The sequence below is a fragment of the Guyanagaster necrorhizus genome (assembly GCF_019112545.1).
Source record: "Guyanagaster necrorhizus MCA 3950 unplaced genomic scaffold BT62scaffold_52, whole genome shotgun sequence".
NCBI classification, from domain to species: domain Eukaryota; kingdom Fungi; phylum Basidiomycota; class Agaricomycetes; order Agaricales; family Physalacriaceae; genus Guyanagaster; species Guyanagaster necrorhizus.
Genome location: NW_025064931.1, coordinates 211,528 through 233,577, shown reverse-complemented (window position 1 = coordinate 233,577; position 22,050 = coordinate 211,528). Strand labels below are relative to the sequence as shown.

General features: G+C 48.0%; 12 protein-coding genes across 12 annotated transcripts; 8 read left to right on the top strand and 4 right to left on the bottom strand.

Annotated features, from left to right (window-relative positions):
* Positions 1–405: 405 nt before the first annotated feature.
* Positions 406–1,280, top strand: BT62DRAFT_1081015 (uncharacterized protein; the record flags this gene model as incomplete). The annotated part of the gene is made up of 4 exons (XM_043179631.1): positions 406–566; positions 615–743; positions 785–921; positions 942–1,280. The coding sequence occupies 4 exons, from the start codon at positions 406–408 to the stop codon at positions 1,133–1,135; spliced, it is 621 nt and encodes a 206-aa protein (XP_043033776.1). The 3' UTR covers positions 1,136–1,280.
* Positions 1,029–1,980, bottom strand: BT62DRAFT_1081014 (uncharacterized protein; the record flags this gene model as incomplete). The annotated part of the gene is made up of 5 exons (XM_043179630.1): positions 1,029–1,567; positions 1,615–1,678; positions 1,729–1,808; positions 1,866–1,895; positions 1,946–1,980. The coding sequence occupies 5 exons, from the start codon at positions 1,978–1,980 to the stop codon at positions 1,219–1,221; spliced, it is 558 nt and encodes a 185-aa protein (XP_043033775.1). The 3' UTR covers positions 1,029–1,218.
* Positions 1,981–2,580: 600 nt separating this feature from the next.
* On the top strand, positions 2,581–5,452 carry BT62DRAFT_938232 (cytochrome P450). The gene is made up of 16 exons (XM_043187490.1): positions 2,581–2,666; positions 2,718–3,144; positions 3,206–3,306; positions 3,362–3,494; positions 3,548–3,645; positions 3,703–3,799; positions 3,855–3,927; positions 3,983–4,206; positions 4,258–4,312; positions 4,366–4,522; positions 4,574–4,713; positions 4,770–4,865; positions 4,933–4,943; positions 4,997–5,021; positions 5,076–5,087; positions 5,149–5,452. The coding sequence occupies exons 2-16, from the start codon at positions 3,027–3,029 to the stop codon at positions 5,324–5,326; spliced, it is 1,518 nt and encodes a 505-aa protein (XP_043033774.1). The 5' UTR covers positions 2,581–2,666; positions 2,718–3,026; the 3' UTR covers positions 5,327–5,452.
* A 111-nt stretch (positions 5,453–5,563) lies between these two features.
* On the top strand, positions 5,564–7,252 carry BT62DRAFT_634174 (uncharacterized protein). Its single transcript, XM_043181701.1, has 6 exons — positions 5,564–5,882; positions 5,933–5,953; positions 6,004–6,267; positions 6,322–6,597; positions 6,650–6,918; positions 6,975–7,252. Exons 1-6 carry the CDS (start codon positions 5,622–5,624, stop codon positions 7,021–7,023), a joined length of 1,140 nt encoding a protein of 379 aa, XP_043033773.1. The 5' UTR covers positions 5,564–5,621; the 3' UTR covers positions 7,024–7,252.
* Positions 7,253–8,499, top strand: BT62DRAFT_634175 (uncharacterized protein). The gene is made up of 2 exons (XM_043181702.1): positions 7,253–8,262; positions 8,311–8,499. The coding sequence occupies exon 1, from the start codon at positions 7,482–7,484 to the stop codon at positions 8,247–8,249; it is 768 nt and encodes a 255-aa protein (XP_043033772.1). The 5' UTR covers positions 7,253–7,481; the 3' UTR covers positions 8,250–8,262; positions 8,311–8,499.
* Positions 8,500–8,700: 201 nt separating this feature from the next.
* On the top strand, positions 8,701–10,080 carry BT62DRAFT_1012929 (uncharacterized protein; the record flags this gene model as incomplete). The annotated part of the gene is made up of 4 exons (XM_043177994.1): positions 8,701–8,986; positions 9,038–9,200; positions 9,254–9,824; positions 9,877–10,080. 4 exons carry the CDS (start codon positions 8,701–8,703, stop codon positions 10,078–10,080), a joined length of 1,224 nt encoding a protein of 407 aa, XP_043033771.1.
* Positions 10,081–10,671: 591 nt separating this feature from the next.
* BT62DRAFT_924167 (cytochrome P450) lies at positions 10,672–12,987 on the top strand (the record flags this gene model as incomplete). The annotated part of the gene is made up of 13 exons (XM_043184581.1): positions 10,672–10,789; positions 10,837–10,937; positions 11,183–11,278; positions 11,344–11,437; positions 11,490–11,562; positions 11,612–11,854; positions 12,010–12,172; positions 12,230–12,369; positions 12,427–12,522; positions 12,583–12,593; positions 12,644–12,668; positions 12,739–12,750; positions 12,816–12,987. 13 exons carry the CDS (start codon positions 10,672–10,674, stop codon positions 12,985–12,987), a joined length of 1,344 nt encoding a protein of 447 aa, XP_043033770.1.
* A 752-nt stretch (positions 12,988–13,739) lies between these two features.
* Positions 13,740–14,367, top strand: BT62DRAFT_1051009 (uncharacterized protein; the record flags this gene model as incomplete). Its single annotated transcript, XM_043178525.1, has 2 exons — positions 13,740–13,907; positions 13,961–14,367. 2 exons carry the CDS (start codon positions 13,740–13,742, stop codon positions 14,327–14,329), a joined length of 537 nt encoding a protein of 178 aa, XP_043033769.1. The 3' UTR covers positions 14,330–14,367.
* A 227-nt stretch (positions 14,368–14,594) lies between these two features.
* BT62DRAFT_911043 (cytochrome P450) lies at positions 14,595–16,710 on the bottom strand (the record flags this gene model as incomplete). Its single annotated transcript, XM_043183822.1, has 14 exons — positions 14,595–14,769; positions 14,825–14,836; positions 14,891–14,915; positions 14,965–14,975; positions 15,039–15,134; positions 15,185–15,324; positions 15,377–15,533; positions 15,588–15,642; positions 15,686–15,921; positions 15,969–16,041; positions 16,062–16,188; positions 16,246–16,343; positions 16,398–16,530; positions 16,585–16,710. The coding sequence occupies 14 exons, from the start codon at positions 16,708–16,710 to the stop codon at positions 14,595–14,597; spliced, it is 1,464 nt and encodes a 487-aa protein (XP_043033768.1).
* Positions 16,711–17,681: 971 nt separating this feature from the next.
* Positions 17,682–18,223, bottom strand: BT62DRAFT_938224 (uncharacterized protein). Its single transcript, XM_043187489.1, has 2 exons — positions 17,802–18,223; positions 17,682–17,756 (listed from the first exon to the last, which is right to left on the bottom strand). Exon 1 carries the CDS (start codon positions 18,163–18,165, stop codon positions 17,998–18,000), a length of 168 nt encoding a protein of 55 aa, XP_043033767.1. The 5' UTR covers positions 18,166–18,223; the 3' UTR covers positions 17,682–17,756; positions 17,802–17,997.
* A 1,561-nt stretch (positions 18,224–19,784) lies between these two features.
* On the top strand, positions 19,785–21,445 carry BT62DRAFT_633870 (NAD(P)-binding protein). Its single transcript, XM_043181700.1, has 8 exons — positions 19,785–19,797; positions 19,855–20,092; positions 20,148–20,280; positions 20,329–20,451; positions 20,502–20,594; positions 20,645–20,900; positions 20,948–21,156; positions 21,210–21,445. The coding sequence occupies exons 3-8, from the start codon at positions 20,204–20,206 to the stop codon at positions 21,310–21,312; spliced, it is 861 nt and encodes a 286-aa protein (XP_043033766.1). The 5' UTR covers positions 19,785–19,797; positions 19,855–20,092; positions 20,148–20,203; the 3' UTR covers positions 21,313–21,445.
* Positions 21,446–21,562: 117 nt separating this feature from the next.
* Positions 21,563–22,032, bottom strand: BT62DRAFT_938222 (uncharacterized protein). Its single transcript, XM_043187488.1, has 4 exons — positions 21,999–22,032; positions 21,901–21,946; positions 21,741–21,844; positions 21,563–21,692 (listed from the first exon to the last, which is right to left on the bottom strand). Exons 1-3 carry the CDS (start codon positions 22,024–22,026, stop codon positions 21,754–21,756), a joined length of 165 nt encoding a protein of 54 aa, XP_043033765.1. The 5' UTR covers positions 22,027–22,032; the 3' UTR covers positions 21,563–21,692; positions 21,741–21,753.
* Positions 22,033–22,050: the final 18 nt, after the last annotated feature.

Sequence of the window (22,050 nt, the reverse complement as noted above, 5' to 3'; positions counted from 1 at the left end):
ATGAGGCAGGAACCAGAACGATTCATGTGCGTGTTCAGTTTTTCAGTTCATTGACTTAACAAAAACGACATCCAGGGGCAAATATGAAAAGAACCCCCAGTAACATTAACTATCAATGCCGAATGCGTTTCTGCCGAGAACTCGAATGCAACCTTAGCAATTCCCCACTTCCCCGATTATCCGTGCTTCTTAGTTTCAACTTTCATGTTCCCCCAGATATGAGTATGTCCCTTTTTCACATAGTACATAGCGGCATTCGTATTCCATCTATGCTTCCGAGCCTGAGTTGTACAATAGTCACGACAAATGATCTCTGGCAGGTCCTGATCAACGATGAATATTTGAATCATGAGTCTGCTGAACTTACCAGTGAACTGAAAGCCCTAGGAAATCAAAAAATTCACGATGCAGTACACAGGATACCAGGATGATCAAGACTTGAAGGGAGCGAAGCGCTTTGGTTCTCGTCTGAACTTGCCTATCCGTCTTCGTCACGTCATTCATTTTTCCTGTTGCTCCTTCCTATCTGAAGCGCCTGGATATTCGTCACACGCTGCTCCCGAGATGTGTTCTTGAACCCCATAGGCATTGGTAGGATATCTTCCCGCGCAAAGGTCTCGTCCACGGTTGGCTCGTCGCCCGCCCTCAAGTAACAGCCTCGATATCAGCTGTCTATCGGCATCTATGATCTTGTTCACCGGACCCCTCTGGCATGTCATGTCCAAGGTCGTAGAAGGAGCAACGTTTGACTTGCATCCAGGAAGGTCTAAAGTGTTGACTCCAGAGCAGAGTTGAACCCACGAAGCCAGGAAAGCGACCCCCCTGGTGTATCCATTGAAGTACAGCGCCGCAAAGGACCGGGAACTACGACGATGCAGCAAATCTATGACACCATCCCGGTCATTCGTCCACCCCTATCGTGTCTGTTCTGATTTTAGCAGTTGCGCTCTCGACGAAGAGCCCGATGTTGCAGGGCAATGCTGTTTCATCACGAATGACGGCGGCTCGTGGCGAGTACAGAGGGGGGCCCGACAAGCAGGACACAGATGAAGGGAAGACGAGGACCGAACCGAAAAAGCCTGCTCGCATTCAGCTGGTCAGTGGTATTGCGGGCTACGAGGACGAGAACAAGTAGGAGTCAGCTAGGCCGCCGCTCCAGGAAATTCGGCTACCGAGGCACAATGTTTCGGCGCGACCTGGATAGAGAAATGGTATTGCTCATGTGGTTGAGATAACGGCCTCGATGTTGGTATAGATGCAGCACTTTCTGGCGACGAGCGTGTCGAATAGTATCGAAAAGATACGAGGCGGAAAAATGCCAAGACCGAGTCGTGTAGTAGATTCTGCAAACGGAAGAATAGTCACGTCTCCGTCTTTTCCTCTTAGTTTTTCAAAGGTCTTCGCCTCTGATTGGAGGCGAGAAGTCGTGCGCCAGAGGCCTGTCTTGAATATGAGATTTGCGATCTGCGAGGAAGATATGGTACGCATCCTTTCCTTTGAGTCATGTACTGAGGCCGTAAGACCGTCACGTAACGCACTGGAATTTCCCCCAGACTTGGTATAGAGCCTAGCCCCACAGTAAATGAGTCCTCATTAACAACTCCCTCATTACACCGAAAAAAAATCGTCTCGACACTGACCGACAATCCTTCCGTTCTATTGAGGCGCCCCACCTTGCCTGTATTAGCTATGAGATTCGTCGACTGTTAGGGTAAAATGATGACGCACCCGTGCCTATTGAACGTGGGTTCTTGCCAACTGCCGCTGTTATGGGGCGAGAGGCGTTCATTGCACTTACGCGTGACCAGCTGCGTTGCGTTATGCCAACAGGACGTCAAAGAACCCAAGCAATAGTTGTGCAGTACTTCGAGATGATATACGAGCTAGGATGGTATCTATATCATTTATGAGAATAATTGCTCCCCGCATTGGGCAGATTGTCAACCTGCCGGATTCCAATACGAACTTATCTCGCGACATGGAGGACTCAGAAGTACTGGTATTGAGATCCCAGTGTCATGGAAATGCAAACAGTCCTGGCGAATCTGCTTCCGCATTTCGAATTCAGTTTGCCCGAGGGAGGTGTCGAGGTCCATCATTTTCCCTCATCGCCGGCTGTCGTATCCTTTGTGAAGGGCAAAGCACATTTGGGGCTCTCAGGTACCCTTAAGGGTGAGAGTTTTATATTAGAGAACGATGGTGACTTGAGAGACTTCCAGGACCAGAGTTATGTTAATGTAATCTCCAGTGGACACTGTAGTGTAATACTACCTATCTACGACAACCATTTAGCTCGTTTAAAGAAGACATCCTAGGGGTGCAAGACTTACTTTCAAGGACGCGAATGTGAAAGTCTGTTTGTCCATAAGCTATCTTTGGTCTGCACAAACCTACGAAGTGTCTAAAAGCTCATAGGCATGGATATTTTTCTTCTCGCGAGAATCGTCCCTTAGGTTCTGCACGTATGTAACGGGTCTGAGTCATGGTGCTGGAATAGGCCCTTGAATCGGTCCGGGTTGACGCTTCGCCATCATCGCGATTACATTACACGGGCCGTTTTCACCAATTGAGTGTGTTCAAGTCACAACATGACTTACAATCTCTTCAAGTTTGTTGTTTACCTTGCCGAACCGGATGCCTTCAATCGGAAGATCCCTCATCCAGTGGTACGGTATCGGTATATGCGAACTAGAGTTCACACTAACATAATTCCACAGATGTCTGACTAAATGATTGAAATATTTTCTTCGACGCTACCGCACGTCCGAACTTCGTCAGCAGCAGATATAACTGAACCCATGCAGAAATAACTGACACGAAGGAGTACGCTTCTCAGTCTCGACGCGAAGCTGGACTACAGATGTTACTCATCATACGGGCCGTATCAAGCGAAGAAATTGCAGCCCAGCCCAAGGAAGATCTCAACTGATAAGTGTGTCTTAGAAATTCGGGCCGTAGCAATGCTTTCTTAAGTCGTAGTTTCTCTGTCGACTGGCAGAGCAGTGGGACCTTCATCTTTTCTTTCAATGTCTCCGATCCTAGTCGCCTTTGCTGCAATCCTCCTAGCTTATCTGTTACGTTCGTGGTTGAACCGGCCTTCGGTCAAACACGTAAAGGGTCCACCACCCGTCTCTTTCTGGCTAGGTAAGGTGTCGACAACTCTTCCTTTGAAGTGCGAGGCTCAAAAACAAACCCCACATATCAGGTCATGAACGTGTTCTTCGCAGTCAAGGCAATATCGGCGAACTTGAAATGAAATGGTGCAAGGAATACGGAACCGTGTATCGTGTCGGGGGATGTTTTGGAGTAAATTCGCTCTCCACCTGGCCCATGTTCGTACTAACCCAAAGATGATACGCAGCAAGACGTCTTGGTGGTATCCGATCCCAAAGCTCTCGACCACATCTTCCACACTTCACATCCTTATCCAAAATCACAGGATTTCAACTTCATCCTGGGTCTTATGCTCGGAGGGGGGCTCATTGTAGTTGACGGTAAATCCGTTTCTGGCTGTCCATCTCACTGGAGCCTTGACTTTTCCACTTAGCTGAAATTCATCATCGCCAACGCAAAATAATAAATCCTGCATTTTCCCGCGCGCAGCTCAGGAACTCGCAGCTAATATTCCAGCAGTGCAGCGACAAGGTAAAGTCATTCTCCCTTACATGATTGCGGACAGCGAAATCTTACGAAAGATTGTAGCTTGTGGAGGCTTTGAAGGGATCCTTGCCTGGGCCTAATGAAACCGTCAATATAGTGGAATGGACGAGCAATGTCACTCTGGATATCATCGGTTTAGGTCAGTGCTACTCCAGCTTCTTCCCGCGTAGCTTGTCTGACCCCTAACTCGACAGCCGCCTTTCGATACGACTTCGGTTCACTCGAGGGCCGTAACACAGAGCTAGGGCAAGCCATGAGGCATCTATTGTGCATACCTCCGTCTTCCTGACTTTAATGATCTTAACCTGACTTTCAATTCTAGCACCACCTCGCAATCTAATACGACAGCATTCGAGTTTATGTTTGTAGCTCTAATTAGAATGCTTCCAGAGTCAGTGCTGAAGCTCCTGCGGCTGATTTCAACGCGAGAAACTCGTCAGTTCGCCAGAGTTCGAGAGGTGTCGAGAAAAGCTGCTCGCGAGATCATGATCAGTCAGTACGAGGTTCAGGAACAGGGTGAGGATAAAGATATTGTTGATCTGTTAGGTGAGTCCAGTCTTTCTGATGACCTACAGACTCACATGGTGGTGCTTATAGGAAGAGCGTGCCTTACAGGCAAAATGAATGCAGACGAAATCGAGTCGCAGCTAATGTTCGTGTAGTAGCCTTCAGTGTTTTACTTGCTCAAAATCATGCCTCTTTTAGAACGTTCGTACTTGCTGGACACGAAACAACGGGTACGACCGTAGCCTGGTTGTTGTACGAACTTGCCATACATCCAGACCATCAATCAATCATACGCGAGGAGTTGAAACAATTTAAGGATTACGACTCGATGCCATTCATGAATGCAGCGATCAAAGTGAGCGCGGTTTCAGATCGCTCAGACTCATATGCTAACTGTTCTTAACAGGAAGTTCTCCGTTTTCATCCCATCGTGCATTCCCTCACACGTACCGCTCCTCACGATGACGTTCTCCCCCTTTCTGGAGGAAAGACGCTTGCCGTACCTAAAGGGCAGACCTTTGCCTGTTCCATGTATGCGTACAACCGGTAAGTATGGCCATTCCTTATCGCTGTATCACAACCTGATCATGTACCATTCTCAGTCTCTCATCACTTTGGGGTGATGACGCGGAGGAATGGAATCCTGCTCGGTTTCTTAAGAAAGGTCTTCCTGTCTCATTGGGAGTGTATGCTAATTTGTGGGTTTGGCTGTTTTGTTGCTCTAGACTCGCAATCTGATAACTTACTTAACTGTGCAAATTTTAGGATGACGTTCGGTGAGTGATCTCTTTGGCCTGTCGTTCTTCATGCTCACTTCCGTAACTTCCAGGCGCTGGACCCCGGTCATGCATTGGGTAAGCACCTACCATTATCTTATGTCTCGCGCTAAATCCCTTTCCCTTTCAAAGGTGGCGGTTTGCGTAAGTGTTTCCTCCTCAGCCGGCCCTAAATCTCTAGTCTGATCTCACTGTTGAAACTCAGGCTTATGGAGCTCCAGACGATTCTAGCGAGGCTGATTCAAAACTTCGAGTTCAGCTTGCCGGAGGGAGGTGTGGAAATAGTGCAGTTCCCCGGATCGCCGGCGGTCGTACCTGTTGTGAAAGGCAAAGCCCATTTGGGTGCCCGGGTCCCATTGAGAGTCAAAGTCTTACATCTGTAATGAAGCTAAGGTGACCTTGGAGGACGAGGACCGGATTACATTTTTTTTCGCTCTAAGATTAAGGAGCTGTTTGCGGAAGGTAGACCCATTCTTGTGTGTAAAGATAATCAATGGTATAGAGAGTCAGATCAAGTATTTCGGATTGTAATGATGGACAATCGCCGCAAATCTCGGAAGCTAAAAAAATAGCCGTGATAAGATAAGGGAAGATACCGGCGAATAATACTTTTGCCGGAAGTTGAACTTTTCCCCTTTTATCATTTCTTCATTTCAACTGCGTCTTCAAAGGCGCTTGATGGCTGCGCTCTCTGATACAACATGGACAGACCGTCTAAACTCTAACAAGATGTACAAGGGCGCCACGACAAAAATCCAGATCCCTCACCGAAATGTGCGGAACAATATTGGCGGGCGGCCAGACAAAGGGGGAAGGGCCTCCGACGCGCCACTCGTGGAGAAAGATGCTACGCGAGATAATGAAATCAGGAGGGTTCCAGCAGAGAATCCTATGACTCCTGAATCTCCCGCTAGTACACATCAGCTTAGGCAGAACAAGGTTCGTCGTGCTTCCATAACTGGACGCGTCTCTTATATGCTTATTATCAGCGACCATCGTTTGTGGAGCAAGTACGTTTCCTTTGTTTGTTACTTGGAATTATGTTCTTACACTGTACTAGTTTTATTCTCTATACAATGCCGGGCCTGGTGAAGATCGAAATGAGTGGCTCACCAAGCTGCGTAATTTGTTCCTTGGGATGACGCCCGAGCGGCAAGAGGAGCTAGTCCAGAGTCATTCCACGGAAACGAAATGGATTCAAACATGGTGTGGGATGGTATTTCTGAGCATCAGAAAGGCGCCGAAACGAGTACTGTTCAACGATCAAGTTTGCGGCGTGAGACTCAAGCATTGGGACCTGGTTCCAATCCAAGCATACGAACCCGTGGGATTTTTCTCCTTACTGTTGATAATATACGGCAACTGACTCGTTTTTCAGTGCCAGAATTGTGTTGTAGCGGGTTTGGTGTGCGAATATGGGAATCGTAAAACGACTCGCTGCTGCAGGGAGTGTCGTCTTCAAAAGATGATGTGTCAAAAATTGCCCCTGGATGATCCCAGCGATGATGAGAACGAAATGGAAAACGGGGATGTCGAAACGAGTACTGGGACTGGAGAACGATCGTCGCCTACGGCAGACAAAGTAACCAGCCCATCCTCGCAAACTTTGTTGTCTAGGAATAGACGAGGCAGGAGGCCGATCGCTCACACTACAGTGTGTTCTTTCTGTGACAATCACTGGGCATTGTTGACTCATTATGCTGTAGTTCTTGAACATCTACGGTTCAGGCTGCGAACCCAGTGAAAAAAATCAGTGGTTCAAGGAGATGTTCGATGCATACACAGAACTGACTCCGAAGCAACAAGAAGATGTTGCCAATATCTGTGGAAAGCATGACAGAAAGAAATGGGTGCAAGTTTTAGCAGGGATCATACACGTCAACATTCGAGCGAGGGAGGAGCGGCCACTGGAGGGAACCACTGTCCTCAACGCAGATATCTCTAGCTGGGATATTCACCCTACCTACAATGAGATGCGGGTAAATCATTGTTACCTGGTTTTCTCATGCTGATGTTGATCTTTGTAAATAGTGCAAAGGCTGTGCAGCTGATGGAATTAGTTGCGAATGTGCCAGTCTGAAGGTAAATCGTTTGGGATGCAGGGAATGCCTCATCTTAGGCCGGGAGTGTGTGGACTTTCACAGACCGGAGCCAACCGCGCGTTTGCATAGACGAACGCGAAAAAGTCACGACGAAAAAGAAACTCCTGCGACTGAGGAACAGTCTGTACCAAAGAGATTCACGGCACGTCTTCGGTCTGCAAAGAATCATATCGATGAAGTCAAGACAATACCATCTTCGAAACCCCACACAGCGACGGAACGGAACACGCAACGTATCCCTCCGGTCGCATCCTCTTCCCAACAAGACGACGCATCCGAACATCTGGGGCGAATCTCTCTTCGTCTTCTACGTGGGACACGAACTGAAAACAATGTCAATGGCACAAAGCCTAAACTGAAGCGAACGGCTATTCCCCTTGATCCAATCCCCCCCTCCGACGAGGAATTGGATAATAATGATGAAGGAGGTATAAGCATGGGCCCACCAACGTTCAACCTTCCTGTTAGGCTTACCTCGAATGGCTTGACCTTCGCCCCAGGTGCCCTCGAATCGCTCTCTCGACAGGCCACGCCTGCTCCATCGTTCCCTTTCTCATCTTCCTCCCATTCCCTCGCCGCTGCTTTCCGATCCTCCGAACCACCGTCGAAGCGGTCCAGAATCGACCTGGATGGGCGAGATGTCCGACATTACACCCCAATGCCGGTTGATGAGCCCATACTATATCACAAGGAGGACAGGCTGATCGAGCGCATGGAGCGGGAGGTTTCGAGGAAGGACCGAGAGCTAGAGCGGAAGGACCAAGAGCTTGATCAGATGCGGGAGAAGATGAGAGCTGAGAAAGAGGGATGGTTGTTGTTGCAGGGGGCGCTTGAGGAGGACAGGAATAAGAGCTTGCAGACGAGAAAACGTGAGAGGGAGGCGGCGGAGATGGAAAGAGAGAAGGAGAGGGCAGCAGTGGAGATGGAGAGAGAGAAGGAGCGGGCAGCGTGGCGTGATGCTGTGGAGGCTTGGAAGCAGGAAAGGGAAGTCTTGGAGAGGGCGAATGAGGACTGGAAGTTGAAGGTGGATGAGCTTCGTATGGAGAAGGATAGGCTTAAGGCGGAGATGGACAATATGATGAAGAAGAACGACCAAGATGGTGTTCATCTGGTAGATATTGCTCGGGCGTTGCAGAAGATGGGGACGAGACTCAGTCCCTTGAAGGAGACAGAGGCTACGGCCGTTAACGTTCACATTTCGTGATGAAGCTATCTATGTGGTGCCTTTTTCCTTCCCGAAACTATGTCTGATATGTTGCTGTTAGGTGTCCAATTTAAATGACCTGCTAGTAGCGGAAGGAAGGAAGGAAGGAGTTGGCTCTGTATGTATTTTGTATCTGGTGACTTTTATATTTTCTTTGCACCGCTATCTATTTTTTTGGGATAAAATACGGATGTACAGTGGTAGTCTATATATATGCTTTGTTGATAACTATAGCGGTTGAATGAATTGTTTGCTTCTAGTACTCCCACTTCAAGTCGTACAAGTCTGGCTTGTATATTTTAAATTTCTGCGGAGGCAAAGTTTCGTTATTATTTCCCCTTGTCACTGACCTCGTAATTTACATAGTGAAGGTGGAAGTGAAAAGCAAAAACGGAAGATCGGCATTTTCCGTTTTGGGACTTAAACCTCTTTCCACCATCTGCCTCCGTGTATGCGCCTTCGAATACAAACCGATCCGCCCCTTCCTCAGCTAAAAGCTTGGTTCCCATTCACTGATGACGTCGATATCCACGGTCTCAAGAAATCCCTATGCAGTACGGTTCAGGTGCTCAGAGACGCCAAAATCAAACCCGGAGAGCTGACGTTGGAGCTCGATGGTTTCGAATTGCTGGATGAACTAGCGTCATCGGGCGTAGTGAGAGATACGGACTTGATTGTAATCAAAGAAAGAAAGGGAGGTAGCAGCAAGAAAAGAAAAGCAGAAGTGGAATCTCTAGGTGCGTCCGTATTTTCTTAGGACTCGAATGGCTTTCTAAAATCATTTCTAGTTACACGAAACGCGAAGAGACTCAAGAAAGACCTCATTTCTTCTGATTCTGATGACTCTACGGACTCAGACTCGTCCTCTTACGAATCTTCGTCCAGCGACTCTACGTCCAGCGACTCTTCGCCATCCGTGGCATCCGTCAGAAAGAGATCGCCACCGCCTCTGTAAGTCTCACCGCCCTTGGTATAACCTTTTCCCAATTAAACCATAGTGTAAGGCGGCAACATTACGTCCCACCAGGCATGGGCTCTCAGCAAACACGCAGTCGTAACCAACGCCGGCGACTGAAGAAGAAACACGAAGCAGAAGCCGTTGGCTCTATTCCGCCGACGGTAACTAGGCCGAAAGACATATCATCGACAAACGAGATCCCTCTAGGCCGAAAGGCACCCACCGAAGATGAGCTCAGCCTATCGATGTTCTCGCTCGGGAACAAGAACAAGAAAAAAGGCTTCAAGCAGAAGCTCTCTATTCCAGTGACGCCAAAGATCGTGTTTCAGGCTCAAACACCGCGGTTCGTCCCGCCATCAGAGCGGGAGAATTTGCCTTCGAAAGTGTTTGTAACGAGTGTTGATGTGGAGGCGGAGAAATGGGGAAAGAAGGCGAAGAGGGAGGCCATTGAAGAAGAGATGGTCTTGGATTATGGGGAGGAGGAAGTTGCTGAGGAAGGGGATACCATTGACGAGGAGGCCAACAAGATATGGGAAGCCGCAGAGGAAAATTTTGATTCGTATCCCGCGATAACGCAACCAGACCAGAATCACGTCGGAGCTCTGGTCGCTTGGAAGGTGGGATTTCCGTTTCTTTCTTGCTCAAAGAAATATCCTGACTCCGTCGAAGGCTCTAGCCCTTAATCCGATAACATTCTCCCCTGAAGTCAGCCTCCACCTGGCATGCATCGTGGCTGTGAATGCCGAGAACGCATATGTCATTTCCAGACTTGTCAGACCTGGATGGGAGACTGGCGACGAGCCAATCGCGGATGAGACTATTGCATGGGATGATGTTTTGAATATGGGCTTAAAGAACGCTGGTCCGGAGTAATGTGTTACGGGTATCCACGCTAGCTTCAGTTTCTCACATCCGGAAATTTTGATGTGCATTCACCGCAAACAAAAAACGCGTCTTGTTTTATACAATTCACGGCGGATCTTGTTATGTAACTCGTGTTATGGTCTGGCGTAACATCCATCACTGTCCTCGACAGTGCTTTGAACACTTGGGAGGGATCAAACTGTATGCTGCATTCCGCTGATCTCCATCCAGAGCCTGTCGTCAGCTGCTTGATGTTGTCTAACAAGCTACAGCATTTCTCAATGCAATGGAATATATTGATACGTATATCTACCCGCTGCTTCTGTCATGGTATTTAAGGCATTGTTCTGAAGCTATTCAAGCATAGGTTCCTCGGATTGAATTTTCGGCGGTCTACCATCTCATATGGACGGGACGCGGCACCCTGACATTAAGGGTTGACTCCAGGGCTGAGTGAATGCATTGACACCAAGTAAGGCGAGAACAATAATAGAGTTCAATGCGGGAGAGATGTTGCCAGCTGGCCGAACCTCGTTCTATAAATTAGACCATCACTCCAGCACATTGACTGTGAACATGGGATCCGAGTCTTGCTCACCAATGTTCCCCCTCTTCATTGCATTAGCTTCTATCTTCGCAGCCGCTTCGCTTCGCTGGTGGTTAGAACGAGTTTCTGTTAACCATGTCAAGGGACCACCATCTCCGTCTTTCTGGCTAGGTAGGATATCAATATTATCTAGATGGGATTATGCACCGTTCCACCAGGCCATCAGCGTGTCCTTCGCAGTCAAGATGAATTTGGCAATGTCGAAACGAAATGGTGCAGGGAATATGGCGCCATCTACCGTATCAAAGGCTGTTTTGGTGTAAGTGAACTCTCAACCCTCTTTATACCAATTGAAATCCAATAGCGGCACCTAGGAAGACCTCCTGGTAGTATCCGACCCCAAGGCTCTCGAGCATATTTTCCACTCCTCACGTCCTTATCCTAAAACCAGGCCTGAAAAATTTAGGATGAGTCTCATCCTTGGAGGGAACGGAGGGCTTGTTGTAACCGAAAGCGAGTTTTCGTCTATCTTACACTCACAGCTAGAACTTGTTTCGTTTAGAGGATGTCCATCGCCGTCAACGCAAGATCCTGAATCCGGCATTCTCTCCTGCTAATCTGCGGAATTTTCTGGTTATATTTCAGCAGTGTAGCGATAAGGTAAGTCTATCTTCGAATCGGTCAGCGTCCGCGGGGACTCAGAGATCATGATCATCTACTACTAGGTTGTAAACGCTATCAGAAGAGCTACTTTTACTGGTGAACCAATCGATGTTGTCCATTGGATGAGCAAGGTCTCTCTCGATATAATTGGTCTAAGTAAGTGGTATCAATGTTTTTTCTAAGCCGCTGACCTGACATCTGCTAATAGGCGCTTTTCGATACGATTTCGGTTCACTGGATGGTCGGGATACTGAGTTACAGAAAGCCTTGAAGCACCTATTGTATGCATTTTTAGAGCTTCTCGACTCGATATCTGACATCCGAGTACAGAACGGCCTCGTGGCAGTCCGATCCATCAGCACTAGAGCTCATGGCCGTAGCCCTGATACGAATACTTCCAAATTCAGCCTTGAAAAATTTGAAGTTGGTTTCGACCCGGGGAACTCACCAGCTGGCCAGCGTAGCAGAAGCAGCGAGAAAAGTAGCTCGAGAGATCTTGGCCACCCAGGCTGAGTTCGGGGTGCAGCACGAGTCGGACAAGGACCTTGTTGATATTCTATGTAAGTCCACAAAGTACCTAGTGCATCCGAATCTGCTGTTGATGCTCTTGAGTTAGCAAGGGCACGTCTTACAGGACAAATGCGGGATGACGAAATTGAGTCCCAGTTCATGTTTGTCGCCTCTCCTTCTAATTAGCATCCATCTGATTATAACCGTCATTCCCTTAGAACGTTCTTAATTGCGGGACATGAGACAACAGCTACGACTCTGTCCTGGCTGTTGTATGAACTTGCCGCACATCCCGACCATCAATCCATAATACGTGAAGAAGTAAAGCATTCCAATCATGGCGACTATGACTCTCTGCCATTTTTGAACGCTGCAATCAAAGTGAGTGTGTCAGCCCTCTTTCCTGACGTTCATGGATTTATGATCCTCTTTTTGTAGGAAACCCTTCGTCTCCATCCCTTCTTACATACACCTATACGTGCTGCTCCTCATGACGACATTCTGCCTCTTTCGGGGTCTAAAACACTGGCAATTCCCAAAGGGCAGACTCTCCTCTGTTCCGTGTACTTGTACAACCGGTAGGTCCTAATTCACTTCCAGCTCGGGACTGTGAATTTATCACCAACTATTCTGAGCCTCCCATCCATCTGGAACGCCGACGCAGAAGAATGGAACCCGGCCCGCTTCCTCGAAAAGAGTATCCCTATGTCGTTGGGAGTGTATGCCAATTTGTAAGTACGAGCTGGTGTCTGTGATTCATAAGTTTCCTAACTTACTTGATGGGATCTTAGGATGACGTTCAGTAAGTCATTCTTCAATCTGATTAAATCAATCCGTTCACGCTACGCTTAGGTACTGGCTCTCATTCGTGCATCGGGTAATTATCGACTTGAAAGCTATCCTTCTCAATAGTCTTCAACTGGCCTAACATTTTCACTTGTACATAGGTGGCGATTTGCGTACGTTTTTTCCTCCACCATAACCAGTTTCGAAAATTATACCCATTTCTAAACGTAAACTTCAGGGTCATGGAGATGCAAACGGTTCTAGCGAACCTCATCCAAAACTTTGAATTCAGTTTGCCCGAGGGCGTGGTAATACAGCAGTTCCCCAATGCGCAAGCGATTGTGCCTGTTGTGAAGGGCGAAGCGCATTTGGGTTCTCGGGTCCCTTTGAGAATTAAGAGTTTGGAGTAGTCGACACAGACATCGAAGTAACTATCCTAATGTCGATAAATGCGGACAATAGTAGAGAGTCGAACCCCATTACAAATCCTTGGTACAGCCAGGCGTCGTATTCTCGACATCCAATGGAATAATTTGAATTTACCTATTAGACTTGTACCTATGCCGGACGACGTGATAATGAGCTAAGGCTAAGGTAAGTAAAAGAGATAATAAAAGAGTGAACGAGGGACGGGCCTTCCCAACCTCGGAAAGGAAAGAGAACAACTGATGAGGAAAGAAGGAAACGTAGTATACAAGTACAGTATCAGAAAGGGCGAGCAACTGGTTGAAGAATACCAGTGAGCATTGAGCGTCCTCCGGCTTTTTTGTATAGTGTCGTACATCGGGCGCAAGAGGCAGTGATAGCGCGTATTGGTTTTCCTGTGGGTAGTTGGTGTCGGTGCCAGTGCTCTTGACGCAGGGTGAATATGGAAGACACTAGCAGGTAAATCCGATCTACATTCGTGGATTCTGATTCATGTCTATACTTTATATAATGACGATGGCTGGACTCAACCTCAAACCGCATGGATAGCAGGAGCAAATGGGCAAGGTGACGCGAAACGCGAGACTTATTTACCTGCAGAGCGCGAAATCTGGGCAGAGGTGCGCCATAACTTGTGTGTATTCCTACATATTGGAGATGACTGATCGCGCTTTAGTACGTCAAGGAGTTCTCGAGTCCATTGCGACGCCGAAATCGCAATGAACGGCTCCGAGCCATGCGCGATATCGTCCTCGAAATGAGATCCCAGCAACAAGCCTATGCCAGGCGACACCTCGGGGACGATCATTGGGAGACAATGGTGCTGCTCGACATACCGCGCTGGTACTGGCACTTGTCCGGTATCAAGAAGTGGGATTTGGCCCCCGTTGAAGTCTCATCGCCGGTAATTCACGATTTCTCCAAAATCTGAGCGAAGAAGCTCATGCTAACTTCCAGTGCAATGCATGTCGCGCGTCTAAACACCCTTGTCATTACACTCGCAACGCCACCGCAAATGAGTGCCGGGAATGTCATCTCCAAGGGAAAACCTGCTTTCTGGGCAATAGCCAAGGGGCGAACAAGAAGCGGACCCGCGCTGACTCCGTCGAAGAAGACGAGGACTCAGACCCTATTACTGACTCGAAGGTAAAACGGAAAGGAGACAATCAGAAGAGGCGCAAAGTGGATTCGGAAGAGGACAAGTGGGACTCGAACCTCGTCAAGCGCCTCGAGCTTCAGCTGGAGGCAGGGGAACGACAGGTTGCTGGTCTCTTGGAAGAAAACAATAGAGTCAAGCACGCAGAAGAATTGGCTGGGAATATGTAGGGGAAGGCAAACGCCTTAGAGAGGAGTGTAGCAGGCAGACGGAAAAGGTTAAGGGACTTTCTGGGTATAAAGCCTCCCCGGAGCAGGAACTGGAGGCAATGAGGTCAAAGCTGAGGGCCGAGCATCAGAAGTACAAGCGGATCGGAGAGAAGAACGACGCATTTACTGACACTTTGCAGAATTGGCTCAGACAGTAACTAAAGGTAATGGATTGGCGAAAGGACTATAGAATACACGTAATGGAAGCCTCTGAAGTGCGCGTTCACTAATGTAAAACTCTCACCCTTAAGGGTATTTGAGAGCCTAAATGTGCTTTGCCCTTCACAACGGGTACAACGCCTGGTAATCCGGGGAAATGCTGGATCTCTACACCTCCCTCGGGTAAACTGAATTCGAAGTGCAGAAGCAGATTGGCTAGGACTGTTTGCATTTCCATGACTCTGCATTCCGCTGATCAGTTAGACTGAAGCAAAGCTGAAAAGAGGAGGTACATACGCGAACCGCCATCTACGAGAGAAGAAGATCAGCAAGAAAATAAAGTGAATCACAGCAGCAAATTACCTGATACATGAACGAGATCCAGAGCCTGAGGGTCGTTTTAGTGGTAGAGAAGGTTTGCTGGGGTGTTAACTCACTAAATGTCATCCTGGCCATTCCGCCAAGTAAGTAAGCGTCGAGACTGCGCACAGATAGCCAAGGTCTCACTCACAGATTAGCATACACACCCAGTGACCCAGGAAGAGTTTTGTTGAGAAATCGAGCCGGGTTCCACTCTTCTGCGTCGTCTCCCCAGAGACATGGAAGACTAGAAATGGCTCGCGTCAAATTTGTACTATTGATGTAGGAAGAGCATACCGATTATATAGATAAACTGAACAAAAGAGTGTCTGTCCCTTGGGTATGGCAAGTGTCTTCCCTCCGGAAAGAGGTAGGACATCATCGTGAGGAGCGGTACGTGTCAAGGAAGGAGCGATTGGATGCATACGGAAAGTCTCCTATCAGTAGAGGTGAATGGGGGCATTCGAAATAGCTAAGCCTACTACTCACTTTGATAGCCGCGTTCAAAAACGGCATAGAATCGTAGTCGTTTGATTGTTTGAGCTCTGCACGAATTATAGACTGATACTCTGGATGTACCGCCAGTTCATATAATATCCAAGCTATACTGGTGCTCGATGTCTCGTGCCCTGCAACCACAAAGGTCCTGGAACGACAGCAAAATCAGGTGATAAAGAACAAAGAAAGAGATATTACAAACATCAGCTGCGCCTCGACTTCGTCATCCTGCATTTTGCCCTCTGAACGTGCTCTCGCTAGAGTCGTAATCATGTTAATAGATGCATGTGTCATTGGGACCAATGTTCTGACCTAGAACATTGACGATATCTCTGTCGTCGTCTGACACCTGCACCTCGTTATTCCGAACCATGACTTCTCGGGCAACTTTCTTAGCCACGTTTCCTGAGCTAGCAAGTAGACGAATCTCTCGAGTAGAGATCAAGCGTAGAAACCGTAACACCCAATCCGGAACCATTCGTATCAGGGCTATAAAGATGAGCTCTGATGCCGTCGTATTGACTTGCGAGGCAGTGCTGGACCGGGATGTTAGGTATGATAGTCATGGAAGGACTTTTCTTACAAAAGATGCTTCATCGCACGCCCCAACTCGGCTTCCTGACCATCGAGCGCACGGAAATCGTATCGGAAAGAGGCTTTCGGATGTTAGGTTAACTAGTTGGAGAAAACCATGGATGGCACTTGCCTAACCCAATTATATCCAGAGAAGCCTTGCCTGTCCAATCAACAGCATTGATAATATCATCTGAACCAGTCAGAGATCTTTGGATATCATTCACAAGCTATAGTTTCTACAAGCATCCGAACATTGCTGCGTGTCCATGAACAGATTAACCTACCTTGTCGCTGCATTGCTGAAAGATGACCTGATATTTTCGGAGCTGCGCAGAAGAGAACGCCGGATTCAATATCTTGCGTTGGCGATGATGATTGTCATCTGAGTGCACTAGGTGTGACTTTGTGCACAAGCCTAGTCGAAATAAACACTCACTGTCAACGGTGGCAAGTCCCTTGCCAAGGATGAGATCCAAGACGAAATGCATGTCCTTCGACTTTGGGTAAGGTCGTGATGGGTGGAAAACGTGTTCGAGAGCCTTTGGGTCACACACTACCAAGACGGATTGCTAGCCAATTATTGGCTTAATTGTGAACATAACAAAGGCAGAGAGCTTGCTCACCCCCAAACAACCCGCAATACGATAAACGGTACCATATTTCCTGCACCATTTCATTTCAAGGTCACCAGCATTATCTTGACCGCGGAGGACGCCCTCGTGGCCTCGTGTTATCACGCATGAGCCCATGTTTATCCTGATGACGATCGCTTACCTAGCCAGAAAGAGGCCGATGGTGGTCCCTTGACGTGCTTGACTGACGGTCGTTTGAACCACCAATGAAGCAGAGACGCTATGAAGAGCGATGCGATGATAAGGAATAATACGGGCATGAGAAGAAAGAACTCTGGCTCGGAGAGTTAACGATATCTTTCGGATTTTAAGATGCTCCCAGAGTCCGGCGATTGAACAAACGTTTGCCAAACAAGGAGATCTCCTCGAGCTAAATCGAGTTATATCGTCCATGATAGCATCCCGTAAGACAAGCCGAATAACAACCGTCCCTCTCAGGACACCGACATTAGTAGAACTCCACTGTATACGGAAGCTCGTCCCATATCTGCCCTGGTGAAATTCTGTATCTGGCTACGATTTTGATGCAGTCGCACTAGAGTCAACCACTTTAAGACAGTTCAAGAGAGATCTGTATTGAACATGTGGTCAGTAACCGGTCCGGTAGAATGATTACTTGGCTTAACCGATCAGAGCGTCCGTTCTCCATGTTCTCAAAGCTGCACTAGACGTGGAGCTTCAAAACCTGTTCCTGTCCGCAATATATATGGCTCCAACTAATACTGACTTTTCTATGGGCTAGTCTGATTCAGGTGGGATCTGCTCGATAATAAATGAGTAACTAGGAACGAATCTGAGAACTTTCCTGCGCATAGTGCCTTTTGGATATATGACAACAAACATACCACCGCCGTACGCCATGCGGTTAGGACCCGATGATTCCTCCGAGCTTCGCGGGAAGACGTGACAAAGGTTCTTCACAGAAGAGTGTGTGTATACCTGGGGAAACGGATGAGCATCAAATCATTAGACAAACATATAGGTGCAATTCACCTTCTCCTCGCGTTGCGAATATTTCTTTTGAGTTTTGAATGTCCCCAGAACTTCGACGCCCACTCGCAGGATATTTTTTATGAGGATGAATAAGGCTGGACACCATGTTCGCACTGATGACCGTCGTGACAAATCTTTTGGTTCCTCCCAAGTCGACACGAGCGGCTTGGGAAAACGCTAGTATCTTACGGCTCCTCCAAGCTGTTGCAGCCTACAAGACTTCCTGATACCAAAGTTCCACCGTCGCAGCATGTCCTATTCAAATTTAAGCTATGGCAAAGCACGGCCTGGCAAGACTCACCTGATAGTATCTTCCAGCTTCGTATTTATATCCTAGGTCCCTTGAAGGACGATATGGATAGGTCGAAATCTTCATGTTCTTTACAGTAAGCCTACATGGCGAAGAGATACCTATTTCAAGCTAGGCGGAGGTATTTCAATGAGGGTGCCTTCATCCCCGATGATTTTCTTCTCGTTGGGCACAAGCGTCATTGATAACGTATATTGGCTTGCTTGTGAGTCGCTGGTGCCAGTGTCAATGCTTGAAGCATAAGAATCAGGAGGCGCCACTTCGATCATGGTAGTAAAGAGTGATAAAGCATTGATATTGATGCTCACCCAATGTTGATCTCCGGCCACATCTCTTTACCGCAGCCACGGCCATTTTGATCTCCGATCCTTTTCCTATCCCCAAATCAATGCTGTTCGAATTGTTATATCAGATATCGAATACCCAAAGGACTCGTCACGAAAGTTCAGAAAGGTATGGCAGCCGCGTGGATATGGTTACCGAGCTGCGGCTAACCCATTTGTTTTTGGCGTCAAAGGGGCACCCAAAAATTCTAACGTGGCAGGAGATCCCAACGGTGACCTCGATGCGATAGGTCAACAGGAATAGCACGACAACGGACGCGTGCTAGCGCTCAGATCGAACGTAGCCCTTCATGGCCGTCTACAGCTACAAGACGGACGACAGCAAAATGAGATAGAAGGCGAGGATACCCGTCTTTCTCGCGCTATCACCCCGTGTTGTCTATTGCCTTCCTCAGTCCAATGGCAAGATTCTGTTTTATGCTACCTACCTACCTACCTCAGTAACGATCATGGGCTAGTAGCTTTTCAAAGGGCCTAGGGCATTGTTGCTGCGTTGGAAATTGGGATGAAGCACTGAAAATGGTGAACACGAGGTATGCGACACGCATATAAGCAGTCAGACTTTCCTCCGTACTTATATTTCTGATTTTTAGCGACAGTAATGCCGAAGACATGGCGCGGCGAAGACAAATACCGGGATAAAAACGCATCCAGCTCACTCCCACTTGTTCCCGTCCTTATAGCCCCCAATACCAGCTGAATGCGAGCTGTTTTTCCTTTCATCTTCAGACCTTGTCTTCCCCTTCATCACTGTCCTGCTCGTGGAGTCGCCTTCCATCCTCGTCAGAAGCCACTGTCATTCGTGATGAAGGAGCACTCTAGCACTCTCACGCTCACAACATCGGGCTCATCTTCGTCGGGAAGGCAACCGCTAAATTCGGAACAGACACGATAGGTGTGGGCGGATGTCCAGGGCGGTGTCGTGGATTTGCTGCATCGTCGTAGTTCCCGCGTGTCTTCTGTCCTTGACATACTCTGGAATCAACACCTTCCCAGATGCAAGCTGAATGTTGCTCCTTCTATGGCGTTGGATATGACGAGGAGGAAAGGCGACGCTGAAGATGTCGAGGATGCACTTAAAGGTTGAAACATTAACATTCCAGTCGGGACGAAGGACGTAGAACGCGTTCTCTGAAAATTGTACGCTGCGATTGCTGTGTTCCGCTCCGGGAAGGCACATGTGGCGCGAATAAAAGATTGAAACAATCACTCCGGATCCCCGTTTCTGAATGCACATATTATCCCATCTGAGTGCTCGCAAACCTCAAGCATGAGCCTGGCAGGGAAAAACGACCCTCTCAGGGCCCTCCGTGTTCCCCGATACCGAGTAAAGTCGTTACATACGGGGCCTCAGGCTCTGTGACTTACTCTTTACATCTTCGGGGTCATTTGGATCGTGAACTCATTCTCCACGTCTTCGCCATTAGAAGAATTTACTCGGGGCGACGAGTGTCCAGGTCCGAATGGAAATGTATTGCCGAAGGACGCAATTATTCATGCTGGCTGTGCGAGCCACTTCGGCTTGATTATGCGAAGCAGGAGGGAACGATGGTGAAGGTGAGCTACGATGGAAATAATACTTCAATCGCTCAGCTAAACAAATTTTGCTCGCAGTAAATCTATATCACAGGATTCCTTAGCCCACATGATGTCCGCGTCTGTATTCTGTCGCTGTACTTGCGGGAATTTCTTACGATTACCTGTCTACGGCGTGCGGGGAAGAGCATGAGTAAGCTCCTTTCTTAACACGGCCGAAGAGTCAATGGATAGGCTCGCCGCCCGCTGCCCGCCCGAGCACGAGTACTTTTGCTTTGTTAATGGTCGTCAGCGGTCTCTTGCAGCGATTTACCACGTACGCCGAGATAACCTCTCGCTGAATAAGACCGAGGATAATGACATCTAGACAGCAGCTGTTGTAATAAAAGGATCCGTGTCTCGAGAGGCTATTCAGCATTTCTATGACATGGCAGATCTTAACATGGCTACAGTGATGTCGCTTTCTGGACGAGTGGGCCTTGTCACAGGCGGAGGAACAGGGATGCAAGTCTCAGGATTCTTGATGACAACTCATGGCTGACTCTTTGGTAGAGGATTTAGCATTGCTAAAGCTTTTGCTGCAAACGGAGCCAAGGTATATATCATTGGCCGGAGGTCGGACGTGCTAGAAAGAGCCGCGGCATCTGTTACAGGCGTCCCAGGATCAATTGTCCCGTCTGCGAGGGTCTTTTCTTCTCGATATTTTGTTGTTGACATGAACACAGACTCCAAATGGACGTGACAGATGAAGAAAGTGTCAAGGCTAGTTGCAAGCACATCGAAGGAATCGACGGCAAACTCGACATTCTTGTCAACAAGTTCGTCGACAGTATCCTTTCCGCTCTTCGACAAACTAATTTCTTTCTAGTGCCGGAATTGGCGGTTCCCTTCGTGACGCAGACTTCATCGCGAAGAAGTTCGCAGCCATAGATCCTTTTGAACCTGAGACGGTACAGAATTGGACAGATATCTTTGCGCTCAACACGATCGCGCCGTTCTTCGTAGTACGCGCATTCCAATCCCTCCTCGTCAAAGGAGCACATTCCCGTCCCCGAGGCACGTCAAGCGTCATCAACATTAGCAGCGTAACAGCAAAGATGAACATATCGTCGCCCATAACTTGTGTATGTACGCTGCTGTTCGTTTACGTCTTGAGCTGACTTGATTTTAGATCGCATACAATGTGACGAAAGCCGCATTGGACAAACTCACTCTCATTCTGGGGGCGAGCTTTGCTAGGACAGGTGTGCCGATCCGAGTAAACGCGTTGGAGCCTGGCGCGTTCGCGTCGGAGAAGCTGAGTCCTGAGTTTTTGGAGGGTCTAAAGACGGAGCCAGTACCTGGGCAGGTCGCACCAATACCTGCGAGGAGGCATGGAACGTGAGTATTTTCGGTATTTGGATGGAGTTAGTTGATATTGAGTTGCATACTAGTGATGCGGAGATGGGGATGACGGCGATCTACTTGGCGGTTTCGGATTATACGAACGGAGCTATTTTGAGTGTTGATGGTGGATTATCGTTGGTCAATCCTTGACTAATTGATTATCCGCTGTAGGAGGTGCACGTAATTAATATTATTTTTATCCTGGAGTGTTACAGAGAGGGAAATAAGCTGAAGGATTTTGCTGGATATCAGGCTTCTTTCAACAGGTGTTGGGGGTGTTGGGGCCGCTTGAGTTCGGCATCAGTACAAGTCAAATATGACGGTTTTATTATAACCTGGACAAATCGAGTAACCCGTGAAGGTTTCGCCATCTGTTCAGTAATCGCGCGTTCATAAGTTGGCGCCTTTGACTGACATTCGCCGCCCTTACAAGGGCCAGAGCATTCGAATTTCATCGCGATATTGGGTACAACAGTAGATATAAGATTCTTTCAGGAAAGGTATACGGAGAATAGCACGGCCAGAAAACGCTGTAATATGGTGAGCCAATGCATCAGCGATATTCCGTTGAGACGTACCAGAAGTCAAGCTTCAAGCTTTGATCCAAGATAGAAACCATAGGAGGAACGGAGAGAGCCAGAAAAAATAGATGAGCAAGCGAAAGATCATCACGTTCGTCAGCCTAGTTCAACGAAAAAGTTGGAGCATCAAGGAGATACAGCAAAGGAGCATAGTCACCGATAAGCAACCAGTTTCTCTTCCGTAACCACGAGCTTGTATGCATCTAGAAGAAAACAATATGCTAGGGCATAGACGAAGCAATCTGTGGAACGTACCAGAGTCTTCACCAAACGTTTCACCCATTTTTACCTTGATGTCCTTAAGTCC

What these genes read in the sequence shown, in the direction of transcription:
- BT62DRAFT_938224 (XM_043187489.1), bottom strand. Translation starts at nt 18,165, where the DNA reads ATGATCGAAGTGGCGCCTCCTGATTCTTATGCTTCAAGCATTGACACT.
- BT62DRAFT_938232 (XM_043187490.1), top strand. Translation starts at nt 3,027, where the DNA reads ATGTCTCCGATCCTAGTCGCCTTTGCTGCAATCCTCCTAGCTTATCTG. An exon ending in GAAATCGAGTCGCAGCTAAT is followed by an intron (nt 4,313 to 4,365) that starts GTTCGTGTAGTA and finishes TGCCTCTTTTAG; the next exon opens with AACGTTCGTACTTGCTGGAC. An exon ending in TCCATGTATGCGTACAACCG is followed by an intron (nt 4,714 to 4,769) that starts GTAAGTATGGCC and finishes TACCATTCTCAG; the next exon opens with TCTCTCATCACTTTGGGGTG.
- BT62DRAFT_634174 (XM_043181701.1), top strand. Translation starts at nt 5,622, where the DNA reads ATGGCTGCGCTCTCTGATACAACATGGACAGACCGTCTAAACTCTAAC. An exon ending in GACCATCGTTTGTGGAGCAA is followed by an intron (nt 5,954 to 6,003) that starts GTACGTTTCCTT and finishes ACACTGTACTAG; the next exon opens with TTTTATTCTCTATACAATGC. An exon ending in CACCCTACCTACAATGAGAT is followed by an intron (nt 6,919 to 6,974) that starts GCGGGTAAATCA and finishes CTTTGTAAATAG; the next exon opens with TGCAAAGGCTGTGCAGCTGA.
- BT62DRAFT_938222 (XM_043187488.1), bottom strand. Translation starts at nt 22,026, where the DNA reads ATGGGTGAAACGTTTGGTGAAGACTCTG. An exon ending in AACGTTTGGTGAAGACTCTG is followed by an intron (nt 21,947 to 21,998) that starts GTACGTTCCACA and finishes GTTTTCTTCTAG; the next exon opens with ATGCATACAAGCTCGTGGTT. An exon ending in GAGAAACTGGTTGCTTATCG is followed by an intron (nt 21,845 to 21,900) that starts GTGACTATGCTC and finishes TCGTTGAACTAG; the next exon opens with GCTGACGAACGTGATGATCT.
- BT62DRAFT_633870 (XM_043181700.1), top strand. Translation starts at nt 20,204, where the DNA reads ATGGCAGATCTTAACATGGCTACAGTGATGTCGCTTTCTGGACGAGTG. An exon ending in GTCCCAGGATCAATTGTCCC is followed by an intron (nt 20,452 to 20,501) that starts GTCTGCGAGGGT and finishes ACATGAACACAG; the next exon opens with ACTCCAAATGGACGTGACAG. An exon ending in CCTGCGAGGAGGCATGGAAC is followed by an intron (nt 21,157 to 21,209) that starts GTGAGTATTTTC and finishes GTTGCATACTAG; the next exon opens with TGATGCGGAGATGGGGATGA.
- BT62DRAFT_634175 (XM_043181702.1), top strand. Translation starts at nt 7,482, where the DNA reads ATGGGCCCACCAACGTTCAACCTTCCTGTTAGGCTTACCTCGAATGGC.